Source organism: Kwoniella pini, chromosome 2 (genome assembly GCF_000512605.2).
Source record: "Kwoniella pini CBS 10737 chromosome 2, complete sequence".
Taxonomy (NCBI): Eukaryota; Fungi; Basidiomycota; class Tremellomycetes; order Tremellales; family Cryptococcaceae; genus Kwoniella; species Kwoniella pini.
In genome coordinates, this window is record NC_091717.1 from 682,723 (window position 1) to 697,234 (window position 14,512).

The following is a 14,512-nucleotide window of genomic DNA, read 5'->3' on the forward strand; positions in this document are numbered from 1 at the left end:
GTTGCAAGATGTGCAACTACAGGTGGAGCGCATTATATGTAGTAGCCAGTTATCAAAGAGGCGGGCGCCTAACCGATGGGGCCAGCCAGGCGTAGACGTTGTCGAGCAAGCTCTGGCATTGAACAGAAGCTCAAAATTGTAGATAGAATCCAAAAAACAGCAGAAAATTGAAAATTTTCAGCTCGGATCCTGCGGATCCTCGCTTCCAATATCAATGCCTCTACGTTAGCTAGCAGGACCAGGTATTACTTTACTGAACATTGATATTCGGTGTATGCCTGCTTATCTCGCGACTCCTCGGAGAGCATGCTATTCGCTTGTCGCCTTACAGTAAGTTGATGTGTTCGAGTATACTATAGCTTGTAATGGGTGGACCAGCTTGAAAGATCATTAATCGCCTTCAGGAATCACTTCATCTATAGTCGAACACGTCAACGAGACAATCATACCGAGAATATAGATGAAATCACTTCGATTGCTATATTCGAGTACAGTTGTCAACCTCGGACCGCCTGCCTTGAATTTACTTTTCATCCTTTCCATTCGACCCCTCATCACCTCCCTATCGGATTTCGTCTTCCCAATTGCTCGACCAAATTGCATTCGCTAATCTGATAATACCCTTACCTCCAATTTTCGTCTACATCTGCGATTCCGTCCTCCCACCCGGTGAAACTCTTGCACGTTCTTTGACAATCGAATTTGCCTTGCTCAATCTCACGCGCTGATCCTGGTCGCATGAATATACTGTATACAACGGCCATGCAACAGAAGGGTCCGCAGAGTGCCGCCTGCAAATCATCTGCAAACGGAAGTCCTGAATGCACATGTTAGACGATTAACGCGTAGATTATGCATCCTTCATCATCAAGCAATGTTCCGAGCTGATACGCACGACCGCTGTGCGACATTTACTCAACCTGCATATCCTCCTCCTCCTGGGCCGAACTATTTGCTATTACAGGAGGCGGCACAAATGGTTCAGACCACTGAAGGGGCAACATGATCAGCGCGGTCGACTGATTACCTTATATAATTTAGTATACTCACCTTGGGATATTGCCTTTTATATAGACTCATACATATAGTGTCCATCTGCTGTATTGGAGCATCAAAGTGAGCCTTGAAATAACCATGCGTTCCAAGAGGTTCTTTGATATGTCCAACTTTCCCAAATTTGGTATGCAGTTCCACAGACTTGAAGTAGTCGATATCTTCTCGGTTGAAAAACATGTATCGTATAGTGGCTGTTTTCTTGTGTACTTTAACAGGGTGTCCAGTAAGTATGATTCGCTTGGAAATGATTCGAGTAGGATCCGGTGAAAGGAATGAACCCATTGCTACGAGACTTGGTACTGTGCAAGTTGCGTCAGTCTCACGCCATATGTCATTTACTCTGCTAGCTTACCTTGATCTGCGCCTTCGTCTTTAAGCAAGATACAAGCGGTCTTGCCGAAACATATGGGTCCGAACGTTGTAGCCACAGTCGCCTCTCCTGGTCTCAAGAATTTTTGCGATTTGTGTACATTGTTGACACCTTTACCTCCTCCACGGACATGCTGAGAGTATAATGGTCGGATGACATATCGCCTTGGTCCGACACAGAGAATGAGTGGTTCCTGTGATCAACGCTTAGCGTTCCCCTCAGTTCCCAGTGACCTTAACGATGACTCACCTTAGCTTTGACCGGTTCGTTGTATTCGGTATTTCGTTGTACTACAAAGTGCAATACGGACTGTTTGTGCTCATGTTGTAACAGTCCGTGGACAACGAAGGGTAATGTAGAGTCTCGCTCGTCTATAACGCTACGTGGTACTTCCTTCAATACTAACAGGACTCTAGTTCCAGCCTGGAGATCGAATGTCAGCTGAGATGAGTGGCGTGGCAAATGCGCAGCTCACCTTCACTCCTTCCTCAACACCATCTCGCTCAATTCTCTTCTTCGTCCCGTTATAATTCTCGAATTGGAAGATCTTTGCGTAGTCGATCGGTAAATTTTCATACGGATCCCAAGGACTCGTCCTGAAACTCTTCAACCCTCTATATCGTTGAAAACGTGTCCTGGCAGCAATATGTCGTGGTGTATCGATTTCGTCGGGGAACATTGCATCTTCCGTTTGAGCCTTTTCGCGTTGTTTCAGATACGCTTCGTATCTAATGAACCTTGTTAGCGGAACTCATCAGACGTGTCAAATCGTACTCACTCCTGTTCTTCTCGCTCGGGGTCTAAATCTCGGTGCGCCTCTTCTTTCCTCTCATCCAGCTCAATCTCTTCGGTCTCCTCTTCCTCATCATGCTCATATCTGCCGTAAGCCTCTTCTGCCTCATCTATATCCTCATCTCCAGAAACATCCATATCATCTTCGTCCTCGTCATCATCGTCATCTTCATCCTCATCATCAAAAATCCATGCAGCTTGATAAGCACTGGTACCCTTTGGCACACGCTTGGTTCGCTTCTTCTCGCCCGTAGAGCTTCCTGCGGTTGGGACTTCAGATCCAGCCATTTCTTCTTCCGTTGGCCATGTCTGCTCATTGGACATCAAGTCTGGATTGTTGATAGCTGTCAAATCGTCTGCATTCTCGGTTGGTAAGGAAAGAGGATCGGCGGCAGCATCAACAGACATGGAAGATTGTTGGTGTGGTCGCGAAGAAAGCGCCAAGGATGAAGGTGGTGCAGGTAGAATCTACGTCCACTCCGTCAGCTCAAAGACCGTTGATAAGAATGAGATATGAGCTCACTGATTCGATTTGGAAATCCCCTCTTCCGGGTAGGTGTACTAAACGATTTGCGCTGAGAGCACCCCCTCGGACAGTACCGATTATCTCCAATCTCCCTCTCTCAACCCCATCTTCGCCTGGCACCCCACATCCCGTCCATCGTACCGCGTCTGAGCCTTCCGCTACTATGTATGCTCGCCCTTCTTCGTTCTTTGTGCCTCCAGGAGCAGCCTCGCAGAAGGCTCGAGCGAGAAGAGCGGATTCTGCAGGTGTATCAGAGGAATGTATCTTAGGGACGGCTGGGAAGAAGTATTTTGTGAAGGAAAGTAAAGATTTATGGATCAGTTGTTTTGTGTCTGGCTTGATCGGGTTTGAAACCGGAGCCTGAGTTGGAAGTCAGCGTAGCTCGGCCTTCTATATCATGTAGCTCACCTGCACAGCTGCAATCATCTCGACACCTCCTGCTTGACCTTGTAAACTCCTCAGTATAGCTTCTCCCTCCAGTTGTACCTCATCTACACTACTGAGCAGTAGAACAACATAGTCACTTATAAGAGCGGCATCAAGAGTGGGATAAAGCGAGAGTGGCGGTAAAAGGTTGATTTGCAAAGACGTCTTGAAGCGCGGAGCACGGACCAGGTAAGTTCCTCGGTCTGTGAGCGTCGATGATATCTCCTCAAGCTCAGACTCTGGTAAACCAAGAGATGGCAGGAGATTGGCAAGAAATCGGCGTGGAGATATTGATGGTAACAGCGGTACAACGGATACAATTCTGGGCACTTGTCCTGTAATTTGCACACATGAGCTGAGTCAAGCATTTGACACGCTACCGGCTCACCTCCTCCACTGCTCGTCGAAAAGAATTTCACATCCTCTACCACCGTTTTTCGTTTCAGATCTCGCTTTTGAGCATTCGCATTCAACCTAGCCTTCTTCGAGCTGGATGCTAAATTCTTGGTATTTTTGCCGGAATGAGACGAACCGCCCATCTTGCCTGGTTAACGAACATCGATGAATAAGCTATTGCTGGAAAGCACCGCATTCTAGCTTACCCTTGGCAGCAGTCTTCAGCGATCCTTTCGAAGCATGTTTCGATTTGAAACCTTTATTACTCTACAAATGGCGATGAGCATTAGCGTGGACTAAGCGACCCAGGCGAGGATGACTTACTTGTTTAAGCGTAGACCTATGCCTGTGCTCTGAGGAAACCATCCTGTCTTACAGCGCACAAAAATGAGTACTATATAGACTATCGACGAGGAAATTAAGTAGAAGTAAGGTCAATAAAGAGAATAACAAGAGCAAATTACCGTTTAATGGTGCATCCAATTCTAAAATATTTTGAGTATTGATCGTAAATCACGTGGCAGATCCCTGAACGCCTCCACCAGGCTTCAACCTGCCAACGTTTGCAGATAATATCTTTCTAGCTTTTCTACATTCTTTCGTGATTTTACTTTCACTTTACTTCCAACTGACATTATACCCCTTTCATAGCCTGATAGGCAGAAGCTGTAAATCTTGGTCTACACCTCGATCCAATTGACTTGGGGACCTTGTAAAGTAGCTGAAATGGACGAGCTATTCTTCTTCTTCATTTTCTTTTGCGGTCTTTTCCTGTGAGTCAGCTCTCGTTTGCTCTACATGTAGCGATAGCTGAATCGTATATACGAACTAGACTCGCTTCGATAATCTACTGCTTCTTATCAACCTGTCTGGGCGTACAAATACGGCGGGCCGATTTAAAAGAAGCTTTTTCGATACCAACTCCCGCAAAAGTCCGAGCTAGAGATGCAGAACGCCGCCGCCGAATGGAACAAACAGGGTCTTATGAGCTGGATGAGATAGATAGGAATGTTGCGTACGAAAGAGTAGGAGGTATCTCATCAGGAGCAGAGGAATTCGAAGTTATGAGAAGAGGTGGGCCCTCAAGAGGATTTTTCTAGTCTCTACACAATTTGTACCGATCACTTAGTCGTCAACTTGGTCAAATACCAGATTTATGCCACGAAATCGAGTCATCGACCTCTGGAACGCAGGCTAGGGCCGATACTAACGACTCAAAGCTACTGGAATAATTATACTGATGCATTGATGCTATTTATTCCCAACATATCGATGCGATTTGACTATAAGAAAGAACGTAGATCCAAAAATGAAACCATTAAAATGAGATGTATTGTATTGTAGGCTATTAATGTCTATACGAAAAAGATTGAGCAGCATCTCGCAGGCCCGAGACGAACTCGGAACAGAAGAAGGGGCGAAGGAGAGGAAAGGTTTTAGAATTGGAACAGAAGTACTGTAAAATCGAGAGATGTCAGCATAGCACGAGCCCGACTTAAGAATTCGAATCAACCTACACCAAGGATTGAGTACGATAGGGTAAAGGAAATGACAACATGCTTGTGCCATCAACGGTAGGATACAGGTAAAGTTGGTACTGCATTGAATAGCCAGGTCAGCCTGAGATCACCTCAACCTGAACATTAAAAAAACACTCACATCCTGTAACCCGCTGGCACCAAAGGCGAAGCCATGAAAGCGACACCGAGAATCATAACCCAAGAGACGATCCAAATATCCCAAAATCGTTTCCACATAGCTGGCCATTCTTTGAAGAAATGCGAAAGTTCTACTTCTTTTACCGTTGATGCCCATTGCATATTGTATCCAGTCAAATGCGCACATCTGAACCTCAACGGATTAGCCTGGTTCATCTTGTACAGGAGGGGTAGTGGTCACTCACAAAGCGGTAGACAAGTGCCAAGACATTCCACAGAAGAAGAAAAAGAAGAATATGATCCATTTGAAGTTTTGTATCAAGGCGTTACCAAGAGAGTTGGTATTCAATCGATATTGGAAAAGTGCCGAAGAAACGTTTGAAAGACCACAGAAAATAACGATACAAGTCAAGAATACCTGCCACGAACTGAGGTAGAAAAGATCGAGTACATCGTCGAAGAGACCAATCAATACCCAATTGAGACAGGAGAGGAGCAATGCACATGCGATAGCGTAGTAGCTGTCCGGAGAAGGTTAGCTTGGTCAACGATACATTGTTCAACTGAATAACTTACGAAGAGATATAAGCCAATACGGAAATCTTGGAATGAAGAGGGATACCTTCGGCCCATACGAAAGATCGATACAATGGAGTAATCGGACCTTTTGTAAACCAATGTCGTAAAGGATGAAAAAGTAATTCCGAACATCCGTAAGCGTATTTTTGCCATCGATTGAGCTCATCATCTGCAGTAAGAGATACACCCTCTTGGAAACCACCATTTGAGTAAGCAGCCCATCTTAAACTCCATCCTCTCATTTGACATCTTAAAGCTTGATCGAAATCTTCAGATACGTGGGATTCAGACCAACATTTTCGAATACCGTCATCTGCATCGATAAATGAGGCATCTTGGATTGCGGCCCATCGAAGGAAAGCATTATGTCCGACAAAAGGTGCGACTTCACCGTTGGCAGCACAGAAAGAAATAGCAGTGTTGATACGAGTTGTGAAAGATGTGATACCGTTTTCGAAGAAATGACCGACGACTTGCATTACCGCAGATTCGTGTTGGATAATAGCAGTGTTGGGGGATTGAGCGAATTCCCTGTTATGAAGGACAATTAGTCAGCTAGAATCTCGTGTTCTCACATACGATAAACTCACGAAGCAGCATCGAGGAAACAATCTTCGGGCACTCGGGTATCAGAGTCAATAATCAAGATAAGTTCCCCGATTCGGATGTTACCAGCAGCCCAAGCGATACCTTCAGATTCTTCAAGAGCTTTAGCGAGAGCTTCGTCATATATTTCACGCTCGTCCTCGTCAGTCCAGAGCCATTCAGTATCCTCCTGTTCTTCAGCCGAGGGTCGCAGCTCGTCCATAAGCTCTTCGACTCGCAGAGATAGGTTGTTACCGAAGTTCATATTGGAAGCCTGTACCATACCGTATGTTAGTTAGCAGGTTAGAGCCACAGCCCGTGAAAGTGCTTACCTTCTTAAATCGACCCTTTCGAATGAATCCATCTTTACCATGCTTAGGTCTAGCGGTCCACCCGATGTTGTTACGATCGTAGTAAGCCTTTCTAATCTCTTGTTCTTCCTCATCCCATATTTGCATACCATCGTCAAAAATAAAGATGTTGACGGAACCTCCTTGTCGCTCGTAGCTACAGGTTACAATGTCAGCTGAGTCCATTCACATTGAATCAACCAGCTTACGTGGTAATAGCCTTTTTGAGCGATTCAACTGTAGGAATGATCACACCTTCCAAACCTTCTTTGTAAACAGGCATCTGAATGGTGATATGAGGCAATCTACCTGTCATTCGGCTAGGGGCTTTACCAGAGAAATACGACGAATTTTGATGACATTGGGCCACGGGACCGAATATTTGCCACAAATTTCCCATGACACAAATGGAGAAGAACTAGTATTGAATGTTAGCCCGTAGTTTGTTTGCAACCGAGGTATGCTTACAATGGCGAGCAAATAACCAAATGGTGCAGTAGCGATCAGTGCCATACGAACCATGGAACCATCAAGCAAAACTTCCTTGATCAGATTTCCTAATTTTATTGATCAGCTTCTGATATTCCCAAAGCGTACAAGCCCTCACTCACGGATACCGGAACCGATGAATACAAAAGTAAGGATCATCGCCAAACCAGAAACGAGAGGAGCGTAAAGCATAACAGGTCTTCGATCTCGCATTTCCCAATCACCTTCTTTACCTCCAACTTTCTCTTCATCCACAGCGCCATCGGCATCCGCCAATTCTTTTTCTTTCTCCGCATCTCGATCGACCCAACCTTCTTCACCTTCACCCTTTTCATCAATACCATCTTCAGATTCGCTCTCAGGTTCAAGTAATTGAAGTTCGTGGTGTCTTCCAGACCAAACATATGCAATCATACGTTGTTCTAAGGCTTCAGCTGAAGGAATAAGGGTTTCAACTTCATCTGCCCATACAATCAAACAAGCATCTGCTCGTACGAAAGCTGCAAATTGATGTTTACGAGCACCTGCAAGTTGGGTGAGATCATCTAAGATTTGAATTCGTGTGTTGACGTCAAGGGTAATTTCTATAGCGTCTTCGGCACTACACAAGAGGTCAGCTAACTTTGCCCTCTGCGATGAAGTCTAGGAAGCTCACCATCTGGCCATAATGGCTTGTACGACTTTACTTGTTATCTTCATAGCTACTTCTGGATTCAATGTTGAGACCGCAGCGTCCCATTCTTTGATCCTACGCCCGAGTTCCCGAGCACCTTTCTTAGTGTTCTTAGGCTGAGGATATGTCCTTAAGACTCGTTTCTTCACTCTAATATCCAGAGCGTCATAAGCGAGGATGTCTTCATATGTTAATCACTCTGACTCACCGAATAGAAACCAATCCGTCAAATTCTGCATCTCTAAACCAACCTTGTCGTTCAGCAACATTCCATAAATGCCTAACCATCATATCGTATCTATCCCTTGGTCTACCTCCTCTATCCAAGATTGAATCATCATCACTGTCATCTGAACTTGAGTTATCACTCTCATCAAAACTCTTTTTATCTATATCACCTGAATCCGATGTAGCGAACGAAGCTCCCGATTTGCTAGAACGGGATCCTTTGGAAGATACAGATTCGTTATCTGAAAGTTCCCAAGAAGCTCTGGAAGCTTTTTCATCTATGTCATCCTGCTCAATGAAAGCTTTCGATGTTCGGGAAAAAGTCTCGGTCGGTCGACGAGGTACGTGAGATGCCGGTACACCTTGAGCATTAGGAATAGAAGGGATGAAAGAGGAGGCGGCGGAAGACATTCGTCGAAGGAAGGACATGTTGGCGAGAGGCAGCGATGCCTATGCTGAGAAGTTTGCGATACAAAGTTGGGTGATCTATGCGTATATCGAGTCTCGCAAGAGTGAACTACAAAAAGAGCGTGAGAATTCAAGATTGCCAGAGCGCTTGTCACAATATAAGTCACTCACTCAATCGCAAGTTGCACTCTGGACCGTGACAACCGTGTTGTCAACCTCTCAACTGTCTTGCAATTGTCGATAGTTGATGATGATTGCCTATGAAGAGATTAACTAAAGTGGATGATACGATACGGATGACTTTGACCAACGCTAATTGCAGTGACGAGTCTGACCAAAAAGGGAAAATTGTTTTAGTCTGAAAATGAAAGGTGACTATCACTCCACAACCACTATCAATCCGATCCCAGTGATTGCGACGTTCGACTGTTGTCTGTTGTCGAATCTGAAAGAGGTACTAAGGAAGCCTCGCTTGATTTCCCTATCCACAACGTCTTCAATCTTACTTGTCTTGGAAAACGGTAAAGTTATTTGTTTATCATTAAGTAAAGGCCGGGAAAACCAAAAGAAATTAAAGTCGATCGTGGCGTAATACATTCACGTAATTCACGAACGGCATTTTAAATTTCGTTCAAAAGACTTTGTTCAATTTGGGACATGAGTATCGCTTTAATCGTGCGCGTGTGCAGAAAAATGTCTGGGACCTGATAGACCTCAGGGGTACAAACCGTTTGCATGTCTATGAAATTCCGAGCCAGTTGTAACCAGTCGCTACATGGTCAATTAGTCTAGGTCAGACTAAAAGCTTTTCTATAATGATCTAAACGGATGCGAAAATGTCTGTTGCTGAGACAGATCTAAATAGCATTTAGCAGCAAAAGGTACTTCCCGTAAACCCTGGCTCGTAAGCCGTGAAGCGCAAAACCGCTTCTTCCGTTCATCTTTGTGTCAGTTACAGACCCTGAAGATCTTTTTGTCACGGGAATGTCACCGGGTGGGACGGGATTCTTACCATTTGCGGCTGATCCGAACATGTTATCGACAGGAACGCTCTGACATTATCCCTTAATTATAAATTTTCCCTTATCTTCTTTCTCGATTGTCAAAGAGGGATGTCTGAATGAACCAGCCTCTCACGAGCAAGATTGCTTATCTGACGATCGTCGTGTCCAAATTACGAATTCAGGTGGGAATGGGAAAAAACTCTAGTTCGGTTTGGGAAAACAATGAAATCAGCAAAATAATGATGCAATCTCCCCCTAGCCATAGTCAGTCACCGAATGAAACATTTGATTAGTTTACCCTTGACAGAAGGCAAATTTCTAAGCTTTACCGCGTAGGCCTCTGAGTTACGTTATCCTGGACTAGAACAACAAATCGAAAATTAACCGTCTAGCTTTAGTAGTATTGCAATTCAGCAATCAACCGACAGCCAAAGTCATAATCAGCTGTTATCGGTGAACCACCTACATTCTATGAGAGTGGAGTATCAGACTGATTCGACCATATTGACAAAAGTTATCCATCAAGCATCGAACTCGGCGAAACTAGTCAATAGCAGGATTGCAAGGAGGTAGAATTAATGTTTATATGGAAGACCTCAACACCTCTCTGCTCATGAATCACAAATAAAAAACAACGTACAAATCCCATCTTCTTCTACCGCTGAACCCTTCGTCCACCTCGTCACCATGGGTATCTTCGGTAAAGCCAAACCCGCCTTCTCCCCTCCCGAACTTCCTGTACATGACCCCGTTCCACCTAGAGCGACTCAACGACGAGTCTCCCTGTTCCCTTCTCTCGCATCTATCGGTCTCGTCGAACCCGACGCAGACGCACCAATTGATCCAATCACTAGAGGCCGTACGTTCTCAGGTGAACAGCAACGAGGTATAAACGGTAGAAAACTATCACAAGCAATCGTACCAGCATGGCATAGAAAAGCAAGCGAAGCTCTCGCCAGGCGGGATACAAATCCTGTCAACCTTAGATTGGGAGAAACCACTAGATTTAATCAAGATGGAATGAACAATGCTTTCTACAAATCTAAACTCACCATCGATAATGGTAGTTCTGATGAAGAAGACTCTGATGGGGAATTCGCACCTGATAGATTGTCTGTCACAAGAAAGACTAGGAGGAATAAGGGTAAAGGAAAGGCAAGAGCTACCTCTGATGCTTTACCAGGATGGGAAGCTGCTCCACCACTTAAAGCCAGAATCAAGAAGGGCAAAGGAAAAGATAAGAAAAGTAAAAACAAACATAGATCTAAACGGGTTATGAGGCGTCTTGATGAGAATTTAGATGCCTACAATGCCTATGCGCAAAACGGTTTAGTACCGTTGACAAGGGCAGCGAATGCAACCCGAGATGAAACTTTAGCTTTAAATCCACCACCGATGTCTATTGGAAATACGATATTGGAAGAAGATGAGAACATGGTCAAATCTGCTTCGCATACTATGTCACTCAATACCGCTGCCCAATCTGATCACCCTAGGGCAGTCTTATTTGGGGATGGATTTGACGCGTTGGACGTTATGGCGGATCATATATTTAGACTTGGTGTGCAAAAGAAAAAGTGGTTCAAAGCCCCCCGAATGGGCGTGAGGAGAAATGAGGCTGCGACCGGTGTCACAATCAGAGCGAGGACCGGTCTATACAGAACTTTCCCAGTGGATTATGAAGCCCTCAAACCCTTCGAAGAAGCGATCACTCGATTAAATCCAGAAGTAGCAATCAAGATCAAATCGGATATCGTTGGCACCATCTTTGATACATACATGTGAGTAAGGCCCTGTACCAAATTCAAGCTGCAGAACTGACATTCCGAACTTAGCAATCCATCACCATCCATGAACGAATTAGTCATCGATGAGAACACCCGTATACAGATCCTCGATAATATAGAACTCCTCGCTCGGGCAAGAAAGCACCAATATGCAGCATTCGTCCGATCAGAGCAAGTTCTGGTAGTCTGGGCTGATGCAGTGGAGAACGTCATTCCAGCGGCCGAGGCACTAGAAGAATCACTTATACAATTCATCTGGCAAGGTCCTGAAGTCAATGTCAAGTTCAATCAAGTTATGATCCATGATGCTAAAAACAGAGAAGAGGAGAGAGATCAGGAGAGAAGGGATTCGGAAAATTCGAATGAAAAATACGGAATTGACGGAGTGGTTTTGCCTGAATTGAAAGCAGATGATAATGGTTCAATGAAAACTAAAGAAGAGGATCTGGATCCCGAGGATATAGCCAAGAGGGAAATGAAGAGGAAATGGAGAGAAAGGCCAGTAATGATGATTGCTCCCGTTTCTGACGGTTTAGCGATCATGTTACTTATTACCATTATTTCACTTGGTATACGGACTCTGCTAAAAGAGTTCTTGTTGGACGGAAAGCCAATACGATTCGTACTTTTGATTTTCGCCCCTGGACTCATGTGTGTCGCTACTTTCGCTGCTATGGTCATCATCAACTCAGTTGTGAGTGTTTTCAGTCTTTGTCTTTAAGCCTATGCTGATTTCGTTCAAAGGGTCAAATATTCGGTCCTGTTCGTCAAGTCACCCAGAACTCGAGATATTTCTCAGGTATCGCTCCTAAGCGTACAATGGGGGAATTGGCTCATGTCACTGTTAAACTACCGGTTTACAAGGTGAGTCAAAATTTCAGAGCGCTCAACGTGCTAGCAGCTGATTTTTGTTTGGGAACGCCTCAGGAATCTCTGGAAGAAGTCATAATGCCTACCGTCGAATCACTTAAAGCAGCCATCACAACTTACGAACGACAAGGTGGTTCAGTAGGAATCCTGATTTGCGATGATGGATTACAATTACTCTCAAAAGCTGAGGCTGATAAGAGAAGACGATTCTACTTTGATAATAACCTCGCATACGTAGCAAGACCTGGCCATGGTGTGGATGGATTCATCCGAAAAGGTAGATTTAAGAAAGCTGGTAATATGAATTACGCTGCTGCTTTATCTCTACGAGTTGAAGAAGTAATGGATGACTTGAGACCCGCTGCTATGGAGAAACTTGATCCAGACCACTTTTGGAATGAGTTAGACGAAAACGATATTTACGATGCTGCTTTGGCTCAAGCTTTAGAAGAAAAAGAAGGAAAAGCTTGGGCTGCTGGAAATATTAGAATAGGTGAAATCATTTTGATCGTTGACTCCGATACTCGTGTACCAGAAGACTGTTTCGCAGATGCCGTTTCGGAAATGCAAGAAAGTCCAGAAGTGGCCATCATTCAACATGCTTCCGGTGTTATGCAAGTTGCTCATCATTTCTTCGAAAATGGTGTTGCTCATTTCACAAGAATGATTCAACATGCCATCTCCTACTGTTGCGCGAGTGGTGAAGGTAAGTGAAGGTTTTGGCGTCGTTTCGTTACGACTTATGAGCTGATGAATTTGATCTGAAGTCGCCCCTTTCGTTGGTCACAATGCGTTCCTTCGTTGGTCTGCTTTACAGGAATGTATGTTCGTCGATCCGGACGATGGAGCCAACAAGATCTGGTCCGAAGATCATGTATCTGAGGATTTCCAAATTGCTGTAACATTGCAGATTAAAGTGAGCCTTCATCGATGGACTTTCGCATATGATTGATACTGATATTATACGTAATAGGGTTACACCGTTCGATGGGCTACCTACAGCGGAAGTGCTTTCGAAGAGGGTGTGTCGCTGACTGTCGATGATGAGATCAATCGATGGCAGAAATACGCTTTCGGATGCTCGTAAGTCTCCTGCATCTCCAGCGAGGACCCCATGCTGATCAGTATTACAGTGAGCTGGTATTCAAACCCATGAAGAGCTGGTTCCGTGGTCCAATCACACCTCTTTTCCATGGTTTCGTGTGGTCTGACATTCCCATCCACTCCAAATTCTCTATTTGCGGTTACATTTTCTCATACTATGCTATTTCTATCGCTTGGCTCACCACTGTCGCTAACTACTTCATCGAGGGTTTCAACTGTAAGTCTGCTCTTCAAATGTGTTGCCCCAGACTAAAAGTGTTGGCTTATACTTATTTTTGAAAAAATCTCTTAGTACCTGTTGATGGATACTGTAAGTTGCTTCAGTCCTATCTATCGTCGATTTCATGAGACTGATTCTGTCGAGAACAGATTTGAACTCTTGGAAAATCACTTTGGTCTGTCTGACCGTATTCACCGGATTGAGTAACGTCGCATATATCGTTCTTCGATACCGATTGAAAGTTCCCGACTCCTCACGACTCGCTGTCGATCAAATCAAGTGGATTCGTGAGTACCATATTTCCTACCGCTCGCATCACTCGCTGACTGCATGCGTAGCCTATCTCACAATCTTCTTCACTGGTATGTCAATGCCTCTGTCCGCTGCCACTGTAGCCCATTTGGTCGGTTACAATATGACGTAAGTACAATTCGCTTCTGTATTTAAACAGCAGTAATCGATACTGATAACGATCTTGCAGATGGTCTACAACCGTAAAAACCGTTGAAAAATCCAATTTCTTCCTACAATTACCCATCATTTGGCGTCGATTCTGGCCGCAACTAAGTTTCTTCGGCCTTTGTGTGGTATGTCCATTTTCACCCACTGGACCTGTTGTCGCAAAGGCAAGAAGCTGACCACCCCCTCTTTAGCCAATGATGATTATAACGTCAGGTTCATTAATGCCAGCTGGGTACCGAATAGGATCACATAGCATCGAGGTGTTTGTGCCGATGGGTATAATAACGGCTGCTCATTTGTTGTATCCTTTCGCATTGAATCCGTGGTTCTTGTCTTTCTCCGTAAGTTCTGCGAAATTAACGAGTAGTCTTCTGGATTTCAGCTAACTTTGCCTATCTTCCAGTTCTGAACGGTACACCGGGGTTCATTGTCTCGTTTTACTGTTCAGCTCATAAATCAGTCACCCGGTCTTTTTGGTCATTTTTGCATATTTTGTTTCTCCATTCCTGCATATACAGCTCATCGCTAG

The 14,512-nt window shown here is 44.5% G+C and overlaps 4 protein-coding genes across 4 annotated transcripts; 2 read left to right on the forward strand and 2 right to left on the reverse strand.

Moving 5' to 3' along the window:
- Positions 1–911: 911 nt before the first annotated feature.
- Positions 912–3,932, reverse strand: I206_101584 (uncharacterized protein; the record flags this gene model as incomplete). The annotated part of the gene is made up of 11 exons (XM_019158151.1): positions 912–989; positions 1,051–1,355; positions 1,409–1,619; positions 1,676–1,849; positions 1,902–2,154; positions 2,205–2,686; positions 2,742–3,104; positions 3,153–3,505; positions 3,559–3,714; positions 3,773–3,833; positions 3,891–3,932. The coding sequence occupies 11 exons, from the start codon at positions 3,930–3,932 to the stop codon at positions 912–914; spliced, it is 2,478 nt and encodes an 825-aa protein (XP_019008764.1).
- A 360-nt stretch (positions 3,933–4,292) lies between these two features.
- On the forward strand, positions 4,293–4,666 carry I206_101585 (uncharacterized protein; the record flags this gene model as incomplete). Its single annotated transcript, XM_019158150.1, has 2 exons — positions 4,293–4,339; positions 4,399–4,666. 2 exons carry the CDS (start codon positions 4,293–4,295, stop codon positions 4,664–4,666), a joined length of 315 nt encoding a protein of 104 aa, XP_019008763.1.
- A 336-nt stretch (positions 4,667–5,002) lies between these two features.
- I206_101586 (uncharacterized protein) lies at positions 5,003–8,557 on the reverse strand (the record flags this gene model as incomplete). Its single annotated transcript, XM_070202419.1, has 12 exons — positions 5,003–5,022; positions 5,084–5,163; positions 5,226–5,411; positions 5,470–5,745; positions 5,801–6,334; positions 6,394–6,662; positions 6,721–6,895; positions 6,948–7,156; positions 7,207–7,295; positions 7,350–7,828; positions 7,883–8,050; positions 8,109–8,557. 12 exons carry the CDS (start codon positions 8,555–8,557, stop codon positions 5,003–5,005), a joined length of 2,934 nt encoding a protein of 977 aa, XP_070058520.1.
- A 1,670-nt stretch (positions 8,558–10,227) lies between these two features.
- On the forward strand, positions 10,228–14,392 carry I206_101587 (uncharacterized protein; the record flags this gene model as incomplete). Its single annotated transcript, XM_019158148.1, has 13 exons — positions 10,228–11,321; positions 11,376–12,021; positions 12,072–12,191; positions 12,255–12,903; positions 12,965–13,113; positions 13,171–13,280; positions 13,331–13,518; positions 13,594–13,611; positions 13,671–13,808; positions 13,860–13,941; positions 14,003–14,108; positions 14,175–14,324; positions 14,387–14,392. 13 exons carry the CDS (start codon positions 10,228–10,230, stop codon positions 14,390–14,392), a joined length of 3,456 nt encoding a protein of 1,151 aa, XP_019008761.1.
- Positions 14,393–14,512: the final 120 nt, after the last annotated feature.